General features: G+C 38.2%; 1 protein-coding gene across 1 annotated transcript in view; it reads left to right on the forward strand.

Annotated features, from left to right (window-relative positions):
- LOC146567096 (cadherin-12-like) overlaps nt 1-16,572 on the forward strand; it is a 100,642-nt gene that overhangs the window by 49,158 nt on the left and 34,912 nt on the right. The window contains exons 3-6 of the mRNA XM_085286701.1: nt 2,494-2,788; nt 7,022-7,141; nt 9,324-9,491; nt 11,916-12,103. Coding sequence (XP_085142827.1) covers nt 2,494-2,788; nt 7,022-7,141; nt 9,324-9,491; nt 11,916-12,103 — 771 coding nt within the window. The remainder of the gene's footprint in view (nt 1-2,493; nt 2,789-7,021; nt 7,142-9,323; nt 9,492-11,915; nt 12,104-16,572) is intronic.

Raw genomic sequence — 16,572 nt, forward strand, 5'->3', positions numbered from 1 at the left:
CTGGTTTCTGATGGCATAGGTGTGTGTGTAAGTGTGTGAGTGTGCTTTTCTTTTTAAGCTGCTAATTACTTGGCATTTTGCACATTAAGTTCTATTGACTTCATCCACAACATCTTCCAGTTACCGTCTATCATTCCATCCATCCAACCATCCTGTTAACCAGTTCAAGATCGCTGGGGACTGGAAGCTTTCCCAGGTAGGGCACACCCAGGACAGGTCACCAGTCTGTTGCCTGGCCAGTTCAAAATTTATTTTTTAATTTTTTAATTCTGTGTGGTTGCTTTGTCTGTCCCTGTAGTTCCCAAAGCGAGGCTCCTTCCTTATCAACATATCTTCCAAACTAGAAGTTTCCACCCTCAACCCCGTGTCATTGCCCATTGGGTTGAGTGCAGGCACTCATCCTCACATGAAATGAAGATGCATTGTTAAAGTTTTAAAAATGAGTTTTTCTGTACACTTACAGTGCTGCCCTGTAGGCGGATAGCAACAAAAGAAATACCCCAAAGCCTTTTACAATGTTAATTTGAGACACATGAAAAATCACAATTAATTATCATTAAAATTAAGAGACCCTCTGGGATAAATGAAACTGCTCAACCATTCAAGCATGATTGGAAAGAAGTTTTCAGTTGCAAATACTGACACTATTGTTTCATTGTAAGCACTTGCAACAAGTTTTCATTTTATTCTGTTTAGTTTTAATACTTTATGACAGGCACGTTACGACATCCCTTTCTTTCAAGGACTGAATTCTCTTCATGTGGAGACACTTGATCCACTGGTTTCTCTTCATTATAAGACCAACATGTCCCTCGGCAAGAGGGCCTTCAGCCAATAAATGTTACCATCTTTTGCTTTAACTCACATGTCAGTTAGTGGTTAAATTGACATAAGATGGTAGTTTTAAATTAACAGTAGTACATAAGGGTATAATATAAGCACAGCACATCTGCATATAGGAAACCAAGTAAAAAGGTACTTTTTAATTATTTAACGTTGGTTGTGGCCCACATTCTGCTACATCATGATATATACTGTTACGATGTTACAGTACATGCCAATCATAAGTTAGAATCACCTTATATTACTAACTAAGGATAAATGCAAACACATTTTGTTGTTACAATATCTAGTTTGTGCCTGAGGATCATACTTTTATCATTATTACTTTATGTATATTAGACAATAATAATACTTTTTGCATTTTTTTTGGTCATTGCAGAAAATATTATGTGGTTTTGCTGCCATCCAATAGGGGTCATGTACTAACTCTAATTTTCATTCATTTCTGTAGAAATAAATAATGCACCACGGGTGATAACATTATAATGCCAGGCTATGCTTGCGTGAGCTTGGGAATTTGCTCTGAATCTCAAATTACTTCTAGTGTGTTTGTGCACATGTCTGTGTGTCTTGGGTTGTTTTGAACCATAATCTACAAAGAATTCATGGCCTCATCCCACATTTACTCTTGGCTCTATGCCGGGCATTGCCATGGAAATTCACTGGAATTATCTATGTGCAAAAAGGTTGATATTTACAGGCTGAAGAAAGGCTAATTTAATCGAGAGAAATGTGAGTGTTAGAGTGTGGATCTATCCACGTGTTAGGTAGTGCCATTGTAAGAGGGTGATTACAGGAATCAGTTCACAGGTTTAAAAACAACCAGAAATGTAGCAACCTCTACTCAGATCCCTTTTTTGATAGAATAAAAATGAAAAAGATGTTTTGCCCCAAGCCACAAGTAGTTAGCTGGCTATGGAAATTCCATACCTTAGCAAGCAAAAATCCATAATCATATATGGTGATGATCACATTGCATTACAGCCTTTAAATATTTAAAAGGCTTTGAATTGTATGAATGAGCGCTGCAGTGAGGAAAACATAACTGTGTCAATAGGCTTTCGAACACCAGCCCAGAACTTGTTTGTCTTGTACAAAGAGAGCTGCCACTGTCCTGGGTTTATATACAAAGAGGTTTTCTTGCTGGAGCTGTGATACTGTGAAACTGTGCTGACTCCTCTGGTTACAAGACTTTTAAGGTGAAGGTTGAAAACGAGTATTTACTTCAAGGATTTATAGTTTGAACTTTGCTACTTGGAAGAAAAAACAGAAAAAGAAAAAGAAACCCTCACATCTCCTGTTTTATATAAGAGAAAATTTTTTCGTCATTCATGATTAGGAATTGATCCACGATGTTGAAGAGTTATCACTGCAGCGTAATTGCACAGAGAGAATACATTATTTATGAGCGACTTAGCCTCATTAATCTGTGAAATGTTCTGAAAGCACGATCATTTTATTTTTCTCATGACTTAGTGTTTTGCAGATCTGTGCAGAGAAATGAATTTGCTCTTTGATGCGCAGTCAGTTTCCTTGGCTGTCTTTGTGAAATAGTCTTCCTTGACAGCCCTTCCCCGGCGCATTCAATGAATCATTATATGTGCCAATGTTTGCACTCAACCTGTCGTTTTTTTCTGCTTTGTCTTGCAGCTACACACTGACCTCGATAAGGGGGACAGTGCAGTGAAGTACACTCTCTCAGGAGAAGGGGCTGGCTCCATTTTCACAATTGACCAAACAACGGGGGACATCCATGCCTTAAGAAGTCTTGATAGGGAGGAGAAGCCTTACTACACCCTGCGCGCCCAGGCTGTTGACATCAACACCAATAGGCCCCTGGAACCTGAATCAGAATTTGTAATCAAGGTCCAAGATATCAACGACAATGAGCCCAAGTTCCTGGAAGGACCATATACAGCCAGTGTTCCCGAGATGTCACCAGTAGGTAAGTAATCATTCAGAGTTACTTTTAAATACTTGGATCAGTATCATCATCGGCACACCGCAATTCTCAGCATTGAAAACTTTATTTTTTCCACTTTGGAAACACATAAAGTTCTCTTTCAGGCGCATCTTTACAACCACAGGGTAAGACTGCTCCCCCCAACAGATTTTGACATTTCAGAGGACCATTTATTCTTGGTGTGCCCCGAGTGAATTGCACTGCTTTGTCTTTCAACGTTATCCCCAGGGAGAACAGATCAAGGTAATTCACGGGGAAAAAGGCTCCTCTTGATGTGAACTGCAATAAAACCCTCAAAACTCCAAAATCAGCACTCTTTGGAGAATTGGTAGGAAAAACAGGAACAACGCAGCATAACCCCAGTGAACACTCCCAAATCACAGGCTGCATGGTAACTGTTTATTGTAGAATAAGAAAGCGACTTTTAAGTTTATCAAAAGAAAAACATCTGTTGTGACCATGGAAACAGTGTACAGATATGAAATTTAAACAGCACCCACACACTGGATTAATGGCGTTGCTTACAAATAGCTAGTTGTTGGGCTTCTGAGGTCCAAAGAAAAGAAAGTCAAACAAGCACTGATGATTTATACTGTGACTTTCATTCTAAAGCATTAGCGAAAACTTCACTTTCCATCAAGCGACTGGATAGTACAGTTCATTTGTGAATTTAATCAGTGATTACATCTGCAACAACCCCACCCCCCACCCTGTTTGTAACACTAGCTTCCTGCTATAAGTGGAAAGTCTTAAGCGGAAACACCCCTGATGATATCATATGCAAAATGATTGGTGAAGCACCCCTGATGGTATCATCATAGTCATTTTTTCAGCCTTTGCAGAGCTCCCTCAAGAGCCATAGAACACATACTCCAACTGTTTTTACAGCTTGAGTAATACTCCCTATGGTGTTATGACTATAATGACCTTCGTGCCCATTTATTGGACTGCCCATTTAACTGATATTGGCAATGTGAATAAGCTTAACCAATATGTGAGTGATTACTGTTTTAGGAGAAGGCAATATCTAAATGTATAATATTCTGTGTAAAAATAGTAAGAGTAACCTATTTCTACATTGAAGAATATGTATATGTATATTTTTTAAATAATATCTAGTCTGTATAAAGGTTTAGTTGTGTGTTGGGTGATAGAACTGTTATTCCAGGTCCCATTAAAAAGTAATGGTGAAACCAAGTTGGTACCAATTTATACAGAGGGACATTACTACCAGAAATGTCTTTGTTGAGAATTCAACTGTGTGAATTCAGCCGCAGCGGCCAGTGTAAACAACAACCCACAAGGATGCCTATACTGAGCTGCAACCATTGGATTAGCATTAAACCAAATGAAGTCATTATCAATATTTATAGCAGCAAGACTTGGGTGATCAATGGGCTCATTAACTGCTACATCTCTCTTGTTGTCTTTGTTAGCAGGGCAAAATAAAAGCTAAAAGATGCTGAGCATAAACACTGGCAGATAGAGTCAAGTAATCTATTTGCCCTCGTGGTAATAATCCTTTGTTAGCTATTAGCTTATCCATGAAGTTTTTAGAAAAAGTTAATGTGCTGAAACGACTGTACCTTACTGTGCAAAAGTCTCCTCTAATTTCTTTATATTTTACTCCCAAGGAGCCAGACCAAAGCACCTAGCCCAAGGGATGAATCACCTTTGTATCTACATACAGTATATATGAAAATGTAGCAAAGAACCAATTTTAAATTGTATCTTTAGCCAATATGTTACTTGCAGCCTGTCTCAAAAACTCATAATTTGTTCCAGCTTCATTAGTTCAATTTCTGAAAAATCCCAATTACACCAACAAGATGATTTTTAAAGAGCTAAAAACTAGGCATATCTGGGCATTGTGTGCAGTGTGTCCTTAAAAAATCTGAAGAAACTAGACAAGAGGAGAACAAAATTGTTATACCTAAAAAAAATAAATCTGCGTACTGAACAGTATCTGAAAGTCACGCCCTTAAGAAGGTCAAAATCCAGCAAAGACCTGATGAAAGACCTGAGAGATATATCTGACCCTTAAGCTGATGCATCTGCAAAGCCTCTTCAGAAAAAGTCTCAGTGGATTAAATGCTGTTGAGGTAAATGAGGAGGCTGAGGTATGCCAAATCACTGACGAAGTGGACAAAAATGGACCGTAGTGTCAATAGGTCTAATGGAGTGATGAATCTGAAATTGTTGGTTCCAGTTGTTATCCATATGTACAGAGTCAGGTACAAGAGTGTGTGTCTGCAGCCATTTGCAGGCACTTCAGCTAGCAGTATTGGGAACCTGGTCAAAATTGATTAAGTTACAAACATATAAAACTACTATCAGATTTTGATCCACCATTCAATATCATCTGGAAAGTCTCTGACTGGAAATAGCTTTATTTTTTCAGCATGGCCATGCTTACAAAAGCATTGTAAATGCAGTGAAAGCATATCTGTATAGAAGACACAGTGCTTACCAGAGCTCAGACCTCAACATTATTGAACTTTAACTTAACAGAGGACATAACAAAAGGCAGTCAACATACAAAGAAGAGCTGTCTGTGTTTCTTTGAAGACACTTGTCAGGCTTGAATGTCCTTCAAGAAGCCTGGAGAACTATTCCTGAAGACTACTTAAAGAAAGGACAAGAAAGTTTGCCTGAGAGAGTTCAGGCTGTGTTGAAGATTAAAGGTGGCGATACCAACCATTGACTTTCAAGCTCGTTAAAATCCGTTCTTGCCTTATATACTGTTTTTCCATGCACCAGAGTTCTTGACTGATGCTCACTGTATTCATTCTCTTCTTTTTTACTTCATATTTCATTTCAGTGTCATTTGACTTCCTCTACACTCTACTGAAACACATCATCGTCATTTTTTTGAATACTGACTGAAACGAATTGAATATTTAAAGTTAGATAAATACAATATATTTCCTTTTTGCAAAATGTTACCAGCAGTGACCTTTGAAGTCACTTCTTTCATCGTATTTCTACTTATGCATTTGAATTTCCATAATAATAATAATATGAGTAGAATTTATTTGACTTGTTTATAGCCCTACACCTAGGTTGGTGCCTGCTGCGTAGGCGTATGATGTGCTTAAAGTCTCTCAAACTCTCTCTGCATCTGAGCTCTTACTGAAGCGGATTTCCTCTCCTTGGATGAACAGAAAAGGTGTTAAGTGTATTATCTCATCTATTGTATACCGTGTTGTAACATGATGCAGTCCTTCTCAGGTATGTCTAATCAGGCACATGTGGAGGACTGAAACACTAATCCCTCACACCATGTTTAATTCCATTGTTACCATCTCCTCAGACTGAAAAGCCTATTTAGTATACATCAAGTTCTTTATAGAGAGCTAAAATCTTAGCAGAATTCCAAGCAACTATGCAAATACAGTCCCCGTGGTCAGCCTCTCTTGATCATACTAAGTATCCCATAAATGCTTCAGCTATATTGTGCACAGCTATCCAGACGTAGGCATGCGGTTGAGACGTGGACGTATGTGCACTGCGAGTGAAGCATCAATGTTAACCTGTCTGCAAGTCCTCCTAAACAATTGGTCCATCTGCACGAGAACCCCCAGAAATGAGTTGTGGAGTTGTCAAACAGTCATGCTGTCAAGGCATCACTTATTGTTTCCTCACACTAGAAACTTTTTATTAAATCTGTTTAATTCCAATGCATTTAATCAGGATTGTGTTAGTGAAATAGTGTTTTCACTGCCAGCTAGTTAAAAGGGATGAGCAAAACATCCAACAAGTAATTATTCTGTCCCTGTTACTGAAGGAGTTTGGAAGACTGCCATCTTAATACTATTCTTGCCATGCCCCTTTGTTTTCTTAATGGTTACACTGTATAATGAATAGTCACATAAGAGTTTTAAGAGTTTTTGATAACCAAAAACATAAAACTGCTGCTCTATTGTTAAAGAACAGCTACTTTTTAGCGATGCACAAATCAACACACACAACAAGAAAATTGAACAACTTCCCAGCACATTATTTCTCCTCTGCACTCCTCCTCATTGCTCATTGCACTCCATCAGGGGCTCTGAATGTTGCGCATTAGCTGAGGCTTTCTCGGCAGAGATTCACCATTCATTAGTGTCAGGTGAGATTGTTTAGCAAACTGATGAGGTTCAAAGAGTTTGGATCTCGGTCTAATGAAGAAAGCGATTAGATCGAGTCAATATGTCTTCTGACTCCTGTCTGCAGGGACATATGTGACGCAAGTAACAGCCACAGATGCAGATGACCCTACCTATGGAAACAGTGCCAGAGTGGTGTATAGCATCCTCCACGGGCAACCCTATTTCTCTGTTGATCCCAAAACAGGTAAAGTACTTGTGTTTTTTTTTTTTGTGTGTGCTGTGAACAGATTTAGAATTTAAACAAAACAATAATGCAATGTTTTGCAAATCTCAGAAACCTATATTTTATTCACAACAGAACATATAAAGCATATCAAATGTTAAACTGAAACATTTTATCATTTCATTAAAAAATATTGTCTCATTTTGAATTTAATGGCAGTAACATGACTAAAAAACTGGCTGAAAAACTAAGTGGTACTAAAAAGAAACAGCCAGAGGAACCTTTTGCATTAAGTTTCTATTAATTGGCAACAGGTCAGTAACATGACGGGGTATAAACGAGCTTCTAGAGAAGCAGAGTGTCTAAGAATTTAAGATCAGCAGATGTTCACCAATTTGTAAAAAAACTGCATCTACAACTTGTTGAACATTTGTAGCATAGATATAGCATTAAAAATAGTCATGATTGTGTTATGAAAATCACTTAATTATCTCATGAACACTTCCAGAAATAACTGGCTGTTATCCACGATATCCAAAAATGCAGCTTAAAGCTCTAGCACGCAAAGAAGAAGCCTTAAGTGAAGATAATCAGGAAACACTACCCAATTCTCTTGGCCAAAGTTTGTTTTAAATGCACTAAGTCAGGATGCTACCTGACCCCATTTTTTTCAGATATGTTGCTGCAATCAAATTCAAAATGAACAAATATTTTAATGAAACGGTAAAATGTCCAGTTTAAACATTTATGTTTTCTGTCTTCCACTGTGAATAAAATATGGCTTTATGTGATTTGCATTGTCCCAAGAGAATTTGGTTTTTATCAAACGTGTGAGCATGTGTGAGAATTTAACACTCGGGAAAAACAGGCCTCAGAATTAACCTTGGGGCAATAAGACCTGAGAATCTGAATTATTTATTTGAAGGTTTAAAATTGGATTATAGGATGTGCTACACTAAAACCAAACTGCTCTAACATCACACATTCACCTTGAATATGGTGAATGTCATTACTTTGTTACTGAATCTCAGGCATATAGATGCTGGCTAGCCAGTGTTGTGTGCATATAGAGGTAGGTAATTTTAACCAGTATCTATCTGTCTCTGGTGGTGAGACATTAAGAGTGTTGGTTATTTCCATCTTATTTATATGTGTGCTTTGGTCTCATGTGAAGGAAATGGCACTAAAAAGGTTGTGGAGTGGCAGCAGGGGGAGCATGGCAGATGATGGCTCTGAATCTAAAAAAAAATCTAAATAAAAAAATAAAGAATACTGTACTTTCATACTGCCAGTACTTGCTGGTAGTAGGCCGCTGTTGGCTTGCTTTCTGGAACTGTTCAAAGCATATGAAAATAGGTTCATACATATCACACAGCCAGATATGGTGGAATCTGTTGCTGATTATGCTGCTCATCCCAGAGCTTTACAGAGCACCTACTGTGACTGTATTTCAAACTGAAGCTGGAAAAAAATCAAACTGTTAAAGCAAATGTTTGCCCTGCTGGGTCTGCAGCTATCTACAAACGCACATAAACAAGGGGAACAAACACTAGGAGGTAAAAGGTGAGCAAAGGCAGGAGGACAACAATATACATAAATCACCATGCATGTCACAGGGAGAGACACTCTCCTTCTTCCCAAAAGAAAAAGATGACAGAAGTTTAAAAAAAAATAACTATAGTCTTTGATTTGGATTCTTACATGTTAGATGTTTGCGGATCAAATGGGACATCCTCACCAGATTGAGTAGAATGAGAAAAGGAGAAAGTGTGGACCCACCTATGCTGGTTGCCTCTTTTTAGCCTGCCAACCTCCCACTGACCTAGCTATTAATCTGCAGTACAAACGCTCTCTGATCTCAGGGTCTCTGATCCTCAAGTGAATCATTATATGGCTTCACCAGAGCTCCCTATTGAATGTCAAGTGTTTCCAGTTTGTAAGATGACCTCTATTTCAGCCTTGGTCTGAGCACATATGCAGCTTCTTACACGGGAGTCAGCTGCTTAGGTGGAAATATATTGTGCTTTTTGTAGTAAATTGTGGATCTGGCATCAACTGTTTTTTTCTGAGAATTTTATGTTCACCACTCTTTTTCCCTTTGTCTCTCTATCTCTCCATCTCTGTCTCTCACTATCTGCTCTTCCTTCTCCGCTATATCTCTTCTTTATTATCTGTATTTCTCATCAATCTTGCTGTACACCAGGGGTTATAAAGACAGCCTTGCCCAATATGGACAGAGAGGTGAAGGAACAGTACCAGGTATTAATCCAGGCCAAGGACATGGGGGGCCAGCTGGGGGGACTGGCTGGGACCACCACCATCAACATCACCCTCAGCGATGTCAACGACAACCCACCCAGGTTCTCTAAAAGTGAGTGCACTTTGCAGAAAACAACGTCTTGGCTGTTATGTAGAGCAATGATGATGGAGATGACCTTATACAGGTTCACACATTTTTTTGATAATGAAATAAACACTGTGCAATTACAACGGGGCAGGAGGTATTCATCATATCTACTCTTTGTAATTGCTTTTCATTATTTGTCATTACTGCCTTACTGTCGTAAGCAGTCGTAAGCAATGGCCTGTTTGTTTTGCATGATTGCATCTACTGCTACTACTCCTGGCAAATAAACCGGGGTTGGTTTTATTTCGCTCATGGGGCATCCTTCTATATTTGGATCAGATTTGAGCATGTCGCTGATGCATCAGGGATTGAGCCAGTGTATTTAAACTCAGTATTTTACTCAGTATTTTATATAAGCTGCTAAACAGATTAATTCAATTGTAGCGTTCACCAGGTCATGTAAGAAGCCATGCAGGGGAAAAAAATCCACAATTCTGTAAAATCATTGATCTGTGAAAGCTTCTCTGCATATACTGAGCATAAATATTAAACTCTCTGCACAATGTTTTCTATTCCAAGCCAGCAACTGTATGACAGGAAAGCACAAATACTGCTCTGTATTGATGCAGACTTTTTCGGTATTTCAGGTGACACTGAATGGCCTCCTCTGAATGTAAATAGATGCAGTCAGACGGTCAAGCTCCTTTGGCTGCAAGGAAAAGCTGATATTTCCATAATGCTGTCACAGCACAGAGGTTTGGGCCAAGTATGGTGGCTCCTCTGCCCTGTCCTAAATCCTGCCTTTGTCTTCTTCTTTTTTCCATTTATATGGGGCTTGCAGGTTTAAATAATGTGCAGTGGTCATGAGTAGAAGCACTCTTTCTGTCTGATTCAGTAATATATTGCCGTATGAACCCACCACACATCTGTCTTTCCGTTGCTTGTTATTATAGATTATGTGTTTGGGAACTGTCAATCCCCTAAACCTCTGTGATGGAAAGCCAGCAGATGCCATTACTAATAGCGGTGTATAGTACCTGCATCTGGCTTAGCTGAATTAAATCATAGAAGCTTGTTAACCCAATGACAGTGCCACATAACAGCTGTTTGTTACCATCTAATAATTTATAACTTGATTTTTTTTTCACTCTGGGGTTTACAAAAAGTTCTTGTTCTATCCTTGAAAGGACACGAACCTGAAAAGACTTTGAAATGACAGGATGTTCTTGAGAGTATTTGATTATTTATTGATTATATTTAATCACAGCTCCTGGATTCACACATATGCTGCAGCTTTCCTCTCTCAATCCTTGGATCAATATGAAGGAAAAAGCTATGATCCACAGTAAAATTGAGGAATAACAAATGAGTCCTAAGATAGTACGCTATTATTTTCTTGTGGTATTGGACAGTTGGTGGTTTTGTTTTAGCATATTTATTTTTGAGAACCAAAGTAGGAATCCACTGTTATCAGAAGCACAATCACACAATTTCTTCTGCACATTTTGTTCTCTTTATTGATCCTTTCTAATCCTCAAGTTCAAGCAAGATTTTATTTGTCAAATAAAGGCTGAGCAAATAAAAAACGTGTAACTGGTCTTTGCTGCTTTTTTTTTTTTAAAGTATTGATTCAGTATGATTGGAATTTGCTTATTAAAATGGCAAAGCAGTGAAGCTGGTGCAGCGGTCAGGTTCAGCTGCTGGACTCTGATTAGACGTGCTTGCTAATCCAGTCATCATGAATAATATTGCAGTGCCTTCTGACATTGCATCATTCTGAGATTTCTTAAACTTATATAGATTGCAAGGACAAAATCAGTGGTGTAATTACCCTTAGACGTTCCAGGTCCACTTTCAGTGTTCTACTGAATCGCCCACACCACCTCCTTGAAGTCACTAGGTGTAGGCACTTGATTTTTAATGCAACAGTAAAGTTTTAATTTCTCTGGCAGCAGCAGAAACTGATAGTTCAAACTGATATCCTTCTGAGCCAGAGTAGGGAAATTTAGAATGAAAAAAAAAAAGAGATGAATTTCTATCCACCACCTGGTGTAAGTGATAATCAATCAACCTGCTGCTTGTTTGCTTATGGATTTCTTCCCAAATCCTCGGCAGAAATGTCTGCTGTTGGTAGTATCAAAGCCCCTGGACTCTTGTGTATGTTGGTCTTACAGGTTGAGCCAACCAATTTCAAGGAGCCGAGCAGCCTTGATGTCCAAACACGTCAAAATTGAATAATATCATGCCTATAGCTACAGGCCTGACTTCAGACAGAGAATATCAGTTGCTTTGCCTGTGGGTGGATAAGACATCCTTGGCTCGGTGAGAGAATACTTAAAGCACAGAGGATGTAAGGAGCTCTACATTTCCATTTGATGACAACAGATGATAACAAATGAGTCCTGTCTGATTTATATAAACACATTTTTGTGTTGTTGTTGTTGGCAGGTTTCTTTCACTTGAGAGTGCCTGAATCGTCTACAGTGGGCTCTGCTGTTGGGAGAATCAAAGCCCATGACCTGGACATCGGAAAAAATGCAGAAGTGGAGTACACAATTGTGCCGGGCGATGGAGGAGCCATGTTTGATATCACTACCAATGAACACAACCAGGAGGGGATCATCATTCTCAGAAAGGTAGCTTCTCAGAATTGCTAATTGTTTCAAATAATGGTTGCGTGTTTTATTAATGACATTAACACACGCATTTGCTGGAAGCGTTGAGTTACCAGAAATGGGAAAAGACCGGACTGTGTCAATCTCTACGGGTCAGGCTGTTGCAGTAACCTGAGCATATTTAGTTACCAGTGTTGGTCAAGTTACTTGAAAAAAGTAATCAGTAACTAATTACTGATTACCTCTCCAAAAAAGTAATCCAGTTACTTTACTGATTACTTATTTTCAAAAGTAATTAATTACTTAGTTACTTTTTAAAAACACAATTTACAACCTGAAGAGGTGATAAAGCGATAGATCTTTCAGCCCAATTCTACTTTTTCTGCATAATCCATCATACAAAATGTAATCAAATGGAAAAGTCTCTTTTTTTTTACTTGTTTTATCAGTTTTAATCTTTTAACTCACAGTACAATAATATTGAATGGGTTGCATTGTTGTATTTTGTCATGTTTCTCAGGTCTTTGTCTGAATTTCTACGAACATTATTGCTAAGGATTGTCTTATTGCATTGGAGTCACACTGGGTTAAATATGTACACTTGGGTTTTAAGGGGTATTTATTATTTTCTTCTTTTTTTTGGGTTGTATGGAAGCCCCAAACGCAATTTCATTGTTCTTGACAATGACAATAAATAAATAAATACTAAAAAATACTAAAACTTTATGCGTCAAGCAAAAAATTTAATTATATGCACCATTCTCTGACTTGAATAAATTAGTTTAACATTTAAACCTATTTTCTGCACATTCCAGCACATAAAATAAAATATTTATTGTGTTTACACTCAGTCTTTCAAATAGAAGCAAGTAAAACACAGCAGAAAATAAATAAAGTCAAAGACTCAGCGGTCCTTTTGCTCTATTTTCACCTGTAAAGCAGGAGTGGGGAGGCGGAGGTTTCCCCTGGTGCAGGTGTGCCGCAGCGGTGAGTGGAAGAATCCGCGAGTGAATTTCCCATTATATCCTTGTGCACTCGGTGCTTGTTTAGGGCTTTTTTTTCGCTGTAAAAAGAAGTTTTCTTCCCACGCACAACGGACGCTAATGTTTTTGTCACTTTTTATGGAATCAAACTCAAAGTAAGGTCAGTACTTCCACGCTTTAAACGCTGCACGCTCATACTCTCTCCGCACTCGATATATTATCCATTGTTGATCTGCACACAGCTGTTGTCACTAACGGCGCACTCGCTTACGTCACTGTCATGAGACATTCTCGCAAAAAAATCACGGTTTTAGTAACGCAGTAACGCAGCATTCCTATGGGAAAGTAACGGTAATCTAATTACCGTTTTTGCAATAGTAATCCCTTACTTTACTCGTTACTTGAAAAAAGTAATCAGATTACAGTAACGCGTTACAAATAACGCGTTACTGCCATCATGCATTGTTTTTTGTTATCTTTACACCCAGGATGTCCACATGGATAATATTTTTAGTAGTGTGATTATGAGTTTTGAGCACTGCAAAAGGTTTTTGTAGCATTTTTAGGCCATAGCAACAATATTCAAATAAGTGAAAATGTTCAGGTAGTCCCTCTTTATGTTATGTTGTATAATGCTGGACTAGGCAGATGCAAGGGCCACACCTGTGATCTCTCAGTTGTGAGATGTTGCTCTCTGCTTGAGTCCTTGCTGTCCATGCCTTAAAGCACAGCACGGAGACATGGCATAACTCTCTCTGAGCGCCTGTGCTATATAAAGCATTCACTCAGCACGTCAAGGCTCATTTAGTATGCCATATGTTCTTTCTGGTAAATGGATTAATACATCGAGAGCATTGTGACCCACAGCGAGAGGTCTTGGTTGCTGGCTGTTTTGAACCACAGAGCAAAAGTATCTCATTTAATACCAACTTCTTTCACCACACACAGCATTAGAGTGGCCATGATATCACTTCACAAAATGGTAAGTGGCACATAGTGATATTAGTGAAATGTATTACTCCTAGGATAAACCCACTGAGATCTGTCATCACATTTTCGAGGGGGGCCTGTAACTGCAAGAGGTGAAAAAAGGCCATTACAGCCACAGACTAAAATTAGAGAGAGAAATAGAATGGTCCAGCCAGCGCAATCACTTCTAATCTGCTAAAATGAAGCTATATTAAGACTGATTATGCAATCCATTATTACATTTAAATATGTATAGACAGTGCTGTGCAAAAGTCTTCAGCCACCTACGGGGAATGGAAATGGGGAATAAGTTCAGTGATTTATTGAAATGTGCATACATGGAGACACACTATGTTAGGGGAAAACAGAGTTTGTACAAGTCTGATTAGCTTGAAAGTACAAAGGAGTGTTAGGGCCACATTAAGAACAAAATGCAAAATGCCTTGGCACTGTCGTGCTGTGTGATACAACATACATTCTCTTTATTGCAGAAGAGTGTAACCATTGTTTCCTTGCATTTATCCATTGCCAGCCATTTTGCTTTGTACAAATCTGGCTAACTCAGAGTTTGTGTGCTTTTTTTGTTCTGAGCAGATGCAGATTTCTGCACCGTTTTTTCAACGTCCTTATAATTATCACCACATAGTATTTATGTGCTAAAAGAGGGATAATTTCCTTGTAACTGTAAGTGTAATTGATTTCACTACAGAGGGCACTTTGTATAGAGCATAACAGCTGCAGGTTTTTTTCTTAAAACCACAACAGGAATCTTCACATTTCAACTTTTTTCCTGAAATAGAATTTTGACTTTATTCTCAAAATGATTAATAATGTATATATTTTTTTCTTAATGTGGTCCTGATACTCTGTGGTATGAAAGTCAGTATTTCCCATGACCAGCTTTGAATCAGAATCAGAATACTTTCTTAATCCCTAATGAAGGAAATTATGTAATTTTGCTTTTTGCTTTTTAAGATAGTCTGAACCTGAAGTTTTCTTGTCATGGACTAGTAACTAGTTTTTGAAGGACATTCAAAGCTTTTCTTTGGATGTTGGTCATGATGATCTCACATTGCTACATTAATGTTGAGATACGGGCTCTGTGTTGGCCAATCCATGACCAAAAGCTTACCATTGTGGGGTTTTCTGTGCAGGTATAGTTCGACTGAATTGGCAGTGTGTTTAGAATCATTGCCATGCTGAAAAATCAAGGTGTTGCCAACCAGATGCTTTCCACATTGCATTACATGGTAAATTAAAACCTACGTTTGTAGTTCCATTCATTTTTCCTAGATCCATAACACCACTGGCTGAAATGCAAAACTATGACAGAATGTATCATAAATCCAACAAAACATGAGAACAAATGATGTGTTTTTGTAACAGGGAGCAAGTTGCAAATTTGGCATGATTTAATTTAAGTCTTTACAAAGTTGCTTGTTATGTATAGAGACAACACTGGTTTATCCAATGAGGTGCCTCTTTTATACTTGAATATAAGTGGTAAGTGGCTTAAGAAACCAAAATAAACATTCCTCTGTAAACAGTCAGGTAGAAGTACTGAAAGCAAATGAAGAAGCAGCCAATGTCCAAAGGGAAACTTTGAAAGACCATCAGAAGTATTGCTCAAGACCACCAAAATAAAATGTGACCTGTGCTGCTACTCCAATATCCATTGCAATTTTTTGGATTTGAATAACACAAAATTAGTATACATCAATTGTCCAGTGTCTGATTTTAAAACCCTTTAAAAAAATAAGCAGAACTGTGCAGAAACATTTTTGTGTTTTTTTTTTTTTGTCATTTTTAAACAGGTTGAAAAGTTACATTTGAATTTACCTCCTTTACTCTCATTTACTTTCATTCCACTTCTGTGGTGTTAGCTAGATGCTGTATAGTGATCGAGTGTATTTACATCTGCACCTTAAATACATCACAAAGATGAGAAGAAAAAAAAGAGTGTGACCAGGTCTTTTCATTATTTTCTCATTGCTGAATAAGTGTCTTCGTGCCATTACTGAAAGCAACAGCCAGCTACAGGACACAGGCTGCAGGACACAAAAATGAACTCATTCAGCAATAATATGCATTAACCTGTCTATCAGATTTAAATGTTCATTAATTCAAGGTGCAGGAACGCTGTACCGGATTCTGCTGGTCCACTTTAACGCCTGAGTACACCTCATGATTCAACAGCTTGTAGAACCACCTTTAGCGGCAATAACTTGAAGTAATCATTTTTTTCTATGACTTTATCAGTCTCGTCACATCTTTGTGGAGGAATTTTGGTTCCAGCAAGGAACCAAAAGCAAGGTCCCAGCAAAGTGTTTCAATCAGGCTGAGTTCTGGACTTTGTCTTGGTCATTCCAGCACCTTGATTCTTTGCTTTTTCAGCCATTCTGTGTTATCTGTAGAGAGAAAAATCCAATTTTAGATTTAGACAAAGAGCTGTGACACAAAAAAGCAAACCTCTAAATTTCTTCAAGTCAGAATATCCTCATTAAAATCATTTATGCTCTGTTCTGTTGTGACCCTTTC

The sequence above is a fragment of the Mchenga conophoros genome, linkage group LG9 (genome assembly GCF_057382185.1).
Source record: "Mchenga conophoros isolate Kocher_MC1m ecotype Shallow Benthic linkage group LG9, M_conophoros_male_GT1.1, whole genome shotgun sequence".
Lineage (NCBI taxonomy): Eukaryota > Metazoa > Chordata > Actinopteri > Cichliformes > Cichlidae > Mchenga > Mchenga conophoros.